Below are 7,011 nucleotides of genomic sequence, written 5' to 3'. Positions count from 1 at the left end.
CAGCCGCTATTAAACTCTTAATCCATTTCTTGCAGAACCGAGCTGTTAGCGTAATCTATGAGTTAAGCCCTAAAGATTGGTTACCTGAGGCAAATTGTAAATTATTATATTTTTTAATGTAATGCAAATAATTGTGGTAGCTTTTTTATATGTTTACTTGACGATTCAGAAGTGCTTATAATAGTCTATTTGAATAAAGAATGTTTTTTATTTGAAATGTTGTTAATAATTAATTAGCTTACTTATTAACTAATAAATGAAATAAATATAAATAGTCAGTATTAGTATATTATAAAATATTTGAACACATTATTGCATAGATATTTAGGTACAGAGAGGAGTTTGGACAGTGGAGGGGATCGTTAAGCACATTTTAAAGGGGCTCCTTCCATCCATCAGCCTTTTAAGGTCCACTGCTGGACATAGGCCTCCCCCAAAGGGGCTCCTTAAACCGCCTTATTCTTGTATTCGTAAATCTCAGGTGCTCCTCTTCTTGCAACGTGATGAGGTTATGCTAGCTAAGTATTTTTTCTCTGAAAAATAATAATGTAACAAAAAGTATGTTACGTTTGTAGGTAACATTACATCTGGAAGTTCTGAATTCTTAACCAGCTATTTTCAATATTTTTTTAAATTATTTAAGCCTTAGTTCAACAAATTATCTAATAAATTTACATTATTGACTAATTAATTTCAAAAATATTGAGGAGTATTTACGTTCTTAAATCTTTTTTTTAATCGATAATAATTTCAATTACTAGTTAGGTACTCTTACACAATTTATATACGAATGTTTGAAACAAATGTTGATTTTTTTTACAAGCTTAACGGATAATATAATTTAGAATTGACATTGATATGTAAAAGAAGTTTATTATATTACCTAAGTTAACATTATCGATCAGTTTTTTAATTACCTCATAGTAGTTAGCTTTATATACAATAAATATTTGATTTTATAAATGAGTAATCTTATGTTCTAGCCTCCTAAGGAGAATGATATGTATTTTTACTTTGGCGATTTCAATAAAATCTAGGCACGATAATGGTAATTATATTAAAAGCAATTAATTAATATCTATTTCAAATAAATATTTCAGCATAATACAAAATTAATTTACCCTACATATTAATTTCAGTAACTAGCCTTGTAATGAAATAACAAATAATGAAAGTGAAATTAAAAACAATTAGCATCTTATACTAAAGTTAGGTAAATGGATAACTTATTACTATAAAAGGAATATATTCGTACAATCATACATACTCATCAACGTATCGCATTCTCGATATTATATGCTATTTATAGTTGGTCGTTCGTTTCATATCAAATGACAGCAGTTTGTTAACAATTTAGGTACACTTGTAATTAAAAGTTTGTGTAAACATTTTATATCACAGCCCCGTTCATTTTAAAAATACACATTTTGCTAACAAACTGTATTTAAGTAAGAGACGAATAATATTAGTGTCAGTGATGGTGTTGCTATACTGCTGTCCGCAATGCTGGGGCTCGTGACGGTTTCGTTTATCGACGGCTGGATGTACGTAGAGGGCTTTATCACATCCACTGGAAAAGAAAACGCATAGAATAAACATACATACTTAAAATCTAAATATATTTAATTGTTATTTTTCGTAGAAAGAAGCTTTATAAAAGCTATATTTGTGACGACTATTATAAGAACGTATCGTTAATTAGCTTTATTAATTTGATCCTTCAAGTTACGTTTCCAAGAAATACGGGTTAAAATTTTACAACGTTAAGTCTAACCAAATTGAATTTAAATTTATAAGATAAAAGTGGTGCATAGAGAACGGAGTGTCTTAACTCTCTGCCTACTCTGCTATATGTGGGATATATTACTTTGGTGCTCTTTTCAAGGCTGCGCGATGGTGTGAATAGTGTATAATACTTTTTCAGAAGAAAGTTTATATTTAAAATATTTATCTAGGGTCTGGTTAGACAAAGTTGGGCCTTGGGATCCGCCATATATTATGCATAATCCTTAAAATGGGCGGAGAATACGTTAGAGAATGATGTATAAAATAGATTTTCTTTGTCTACTGCATAATATGATGCCAAATAAACCTACGTAGAGGGCCCAAGCTAAATATTTATTACTCGAAATAGCCTAGTATTCTCATGAAACCAGAATCCTTTTAGTTTCATGTTTTTTTAGCTTCTCGCTGTATCCAGCAAGGTTAGCAGAGGGAACTTGGGAACATAGTGTTAAGACGCTCTTTTCCTATTAAAACACTTCCGTTTCTCACTTTCCGCCGATTTCTGGAAGCATGTTGAGTGGCGGCTCTGGGAATTGAACCCACAACTAGTTGTGTTAACCGTCTCACACTTTTGCCCGCTACTGGCCTCCCTTTCTTTTCAGTTTCATACACTTTTAAAATTATGAACATCATAAAATACAGAGGTAGCACTATCAGGCAAAAATTATATATTTTACCTATTACAGTGTCATTTCTAAGATCTGCAAACTTATCCTCAATGTTTCTGAATTCAGGTATAGTACTGACGCAGGTTACTTCTAGTCTCCCAGTCGCAATCAACTCTAATTCAGACATCGTAATGTAGAGATCTTTCCCGCGGCTTGGTCTTCTACCTCTGTGCCGGTTCAACCCTTGAATCATGTTTCCTTCCTCTTGGCCTGAATCTGTCTAAAATTATATTTCATATATTAAAATAGATTAATATAATTTTTTGTTACGGTATGGACGGTAAAGGTTTTTTCTGCGCTCTTTGCGTGGCTCATTTTAAATAACAATTGATAAAATTTAATTAATTATTTATATTTTACTAACGGACGCGCGCATCTTCGCTTGCGTAATTAGGGGTGAATTCTAATAAACCACAAAACATGTGTTCAATGAAATATTTTTAAGAGTCTAACTTTAAAATTTTATAAAAATCGATGGCGATTTAAAGATTTTTCCATACAAACTTTCAACCCCTTATTTGCACCCTTAGGGGGTGAATTCTAGAAAACGATGAAACACGTATTCAATTAAATACTTTTGAAAATCTAAATTTCAAATTTTATAAGAATCGGTGACGATTTAAATTTTTTTCCATACAAACTTTCAATCCCTATTTCACCTCTTTAGGGTTAAAATTTTTCAAAATCCCTTCTTAGTAGATGTCCAGATTAAGAAAGTAAACATCTGTCGAAATTTAACGTTTCTACCATCAGTGGTTACGGTTGTGCGTGCGTCTTACCTCAGTCAGCGAGGACAAGTCCTTTTATATATATAGATAATATAATGTTTTATTTTACATTACAATTTATTACTTATATATTACTGTATAGAGATAATATGTATCTTGCATTGACTACAAGGATCGCCGTTATCACTTAATAAGCCGACTTTAAATATCTTTCAATTATAAATTAAATTAAATTATAAATATGTAGGTAAATACTAAAAAAAAAATACTTGAAAAGTTAGTTGTTTATATTATGTATTTTTATACAAAAAGTGGCCACGCAATCGATAAGTGTATTTAACCATTAGTTTACTTTAAACTTAAAAAAAAGAACAGTTAATAATTGCATGCATTTTAAATGTAACTCATAAGGTAACGTGAAAGTAGCGTAATTTGCATAAAAGTAATTTCCTACAGCCTTGAAGTCAACCAAACTATACACATTTTAGTTAGGGAGGCGAAGCAGCAAACTGTGGAGTCACTCGAGCGTCATGAAGACCTATTGGGTTGCGAAGCTTAGATGATAAGAAGAAAAAAATGTCATATAAAAAATTTCGTTTCACCGGTGGGTTGAGGGGTTATAGATTTTCAAAAATGTAAAAAAAAACTGTTCCATGGACATACTCGAGCGCGTCAGATATTGATATCATCAATTGCCTACGTCTTCTTAAGCATGAAAATATGTTAATCTGACAGTTTCCGTGGTGGAGGTGGTCGTACGTAAGAGTTAAAAATGGCAAAAAAAAAAATATTATCGAGCGCGTCAGATTTTCTAAGGGGGTGTTAAGTGAACCTAAAAAAAAGCTCTTATGTAATAATCTGACGATTTGGATGTGACACAAGCTCGTAATCGTTGTTTGAAAATGCAAAAAAAAATCGTCATCTTGAAATACTCGAGCGCGTCAGATTAAGATATATATGGTTCATCTTCATGCCCTAGACGTGATATCTCAAAATCAGACGATTATCTAAAGGGACTTGCTTAATCTGACAATTATTAATATTTTTTTAAACCAATACAAGAAACAAGTCAGCTTTACGTTGTATCCCGCACACAGCAGGGCAGGCAGAGGGAACCTAAGGTTAAGACACTCTGTTCCCCACTTTCTGCCAAATTTTGAAGGCATTGAGTGTTGAGTAGCAGCACTTAACGTCACTGTTTTGCCTCGACACCAGAGCGAAGAAATGGAAATATAAATTTCAATAAATATTTCATCTCCTGGAATGGAGATTGAACCCACAACCAGTCTGTTTTACTGTCACACTTTGTGCCACTGCGCCACGACTGGCCTCAATTTTTTTATTCATTGAACGCAATCAATAGAAAAGCTCAAGAAATAGAATGTAACTAAAAGAATGTATGTTTGAAATAGAATACTTGTATTTATAAAAAAAGTACAAAAAAAATTTTTTTTTCAAGTATTTTTTTTAATTTATCATCTTCATTGATGAGTTAGGGACCAATAAATAAAAAAAGAGTGTGATAGGAATAGAAATACGGTGAGAGGAATATATGCAATTCTTAGGTATATTAAACTTTATCAATCAATTTCTATTACTTCGGTTTGTGGAATTTGTCAGATTATATGTTTTTCGTAATCCTTGAATGATTCCCTTCAAAATAAAAAAAAAATTAGCCGCGCTCGAGAATGTCCAGATAACGTTTTTTTTTTACAACTTTGGAGCCCTCTCCCTCCTTTGCGTCACTCTCAAATTGTCAGATTAGTGGAATATACACGATTTAGCATGTAACTAACTTACCCTATCTTAATCTGACGCGCTCGAGAATGTCCGATGATCAATTTTTTTTTACTAATCTGATCCTTTATCCTAGACGCGCGGCTATACATAGGAAGCTCATATTTGGTGGAAGTACGTAACCGAGTACAAGGAATCCCCAGTATCTTAATCTGATGCGCTCGAATGACTCCACAAAGTCCCCTCTTCGCCGCCCCTACTATTTGTAATGTACTTTTGATTTGTTTTAGAACTATTTTTTATGTCTCTTTCCCCTTTTTTGTTAGGTATATATTAATAATACTTATTTTCATATAGATATTATAATTGTTTAATTAAAGTTTATAGATTTTTAACATTTTTAAAGTAGTATTGCACATTTAGGAAAGAAAAATACTTATTACTATAGATGGATTTAAATCTGCGCTTCTTGAACAATTTCCAAGAGGCGCGGATTCAAATCCCGCTACGTTAAAATTTTTATACCTTTTCTTTGGTTTTCTTAACAAGTTGTTTTATAATTCCACAGATAATAACTACAATTACCTAATTAATAAAGATATAATAATTAATATTGAAATTTTATTCAAAATAAAATGTTAATGACTGAATTAAAATTCAAATACCTGATAATCTGGTTCCTTGTGAAGACAACCAGGAGGCCTTGTTGCAATATGAGATACATGTGTCAGCATAAGGATAGGAGTTGGAGAACTGAGGTCAGCCTCTTCTCTTTGATAACCTCGTCTGCCGTTACGCTCATTCATGGGTACACGAATTTTATGTGAATGTGCCACTTTATCCATCTGTAATTTACAAAACAATTATGATACAATGCAAATGTAGTCAGTCAGATTTTTTTATATATTTGTTTTAGCTTTTGACGGTAGCCCGCGCATAGCAGAATAGACAAAGGCAACCTGAAAATCTAGTGTTAAAACACTCCGCACCCATTAAGACACGTCTGTTCCAAACTTTCCGCCAAATTGTGGAGGCATTTTCGAGTGGTGGAACTCAACGTCAAGCTGTGCCTCGTAACCATAGCGACGAAATGAAAATATTAAATATTTCATTTCCTCATAAACTTTCGCGTTTGCAGTTGCGCCTTTGAGCTACTACGCCGCGACTGGCTTTTTAAATAGAATATGTATAATATATTAATTTAAAATTAACAATCTTAACAAATTAAACAAATAATTAAATTTACATAATTTACAATTTACATAAAAACAATTTAAAATACTGCTACGTCATCGCGTGTTGAAATTGTAAAACTGGCTTCAGGGTTTCACAGGCCGCTTAATGAACAGTTACAATGTTAATCCGTGACATGCGAAGAGTAACAGAGTAATATTGAAAAAGGGTACGAGATTACCTTTTCCCCATTAATAAACCATGTGATGTGCGGGGCCGGCAGCGCAGGCGCGGTCGTGCAGTTAGCTTTCAGCGTCTCTCCAAAGCTTAGGTAGCGTGTTGGGAAGTCGATACGGGGATGATGCTTCTGGGGATCTATAACAATTTTCATGTTAAATAATATAAATTAGTAGATATTTAGTTAGTTAGCTTAGAAAAGACTTATAATTGTCGTTGATAACTTGATATTAATGTGTGTTTAACACATAAATATATAGCATATATATAACACATAAGAAATCTAGACTTCGACTTCTGTAAAAGGAGGAGGTTATCAATTCGACTGTATTTTTTAATGTTTGTTACCTCAGCACTGTGAACTGGGTGAAGCAATTTTGATATTTTTTAATTTGAAAGCCATTTGGTCCAGTTCCGAGAATATTAGCTATGACAAAATGACGTAGGTCTTAATTTTTTAAAGTTTATTTCATTAAAAATTATATACAATGCTTCTTTTCATAAAGATTATAATATTCAACCCTAAAAAATAAACTATAAAGATATATACGAGTAGATATGTGACTGTTCTCTTGATCACCTTAAATAACTTACCACGTTTAGAGCAGGTAAATAAAAAAAGGGTTCAAACGAATTACTTTTCCCTTTAAGTTAGTACCAATATACCTAAGCTTTACTGAGAT

General features: G+C 32.3%; 1 protein-coding gene across 2 annotated transcripts in view; it reads right to left on the bottom strand.

Moving 5' to 3' along the window:
• Positions 1-270: 270 nt before the first annotated feature.
• The window catches only part of LOC146528762 (uncharacterized), a 46,556-nt gene continuing 39,815 nt past the window's right edge, over positions 271-7,011 (bottom strand). The window contains exons 4-7 of one of the 2 annotated variants that reach the window (XM_085203791.1): positions 6,333-6,466; positions 5,584-5,763; positions 2,463-2,673; positions 271-1,570 (exon numbers count right to left, since the gene is read on the bottom strand). In XM_085203791.1, the coding sequence (XP_085059917.1) occupies positions 1,431-1,570; positions 2,463-2,673; positions 5,584-5,763; positions 6,333-6,466 (665 nt within the window). In that variant the 3' untranslated portion in view covers positions 271-1,430. The remainder of the gene's footprint in view (positions 1,571-2,462; positions 2,674-5,583; positions 5,764-6,332; positions 6,467-7,011) is intronic. The other variant, XM_085203792.1, reaches the window with a different exon arrangement.

The sequence above is a fragment of the Heliconius melpomene genome, chromosome 19 (assembly GCF_056956725.1).
Source record: "Heliconius melpomene rosina isolate 202511_hmr_F chromosome 19, ASM5695672v1, whole genome shotgun sequence".
Classification (NCBI taxonomy): Eukaryota; Metazoa; Arthropoda; class Insecta; order Lepidoptera; family Nymphalidae; genus Heliconius; species Heliconius melpomene.
Note: the sequence above shows the minus strand (reverse complement) of the source record. Positions and strands in the feature narration are given on the sequence as shown.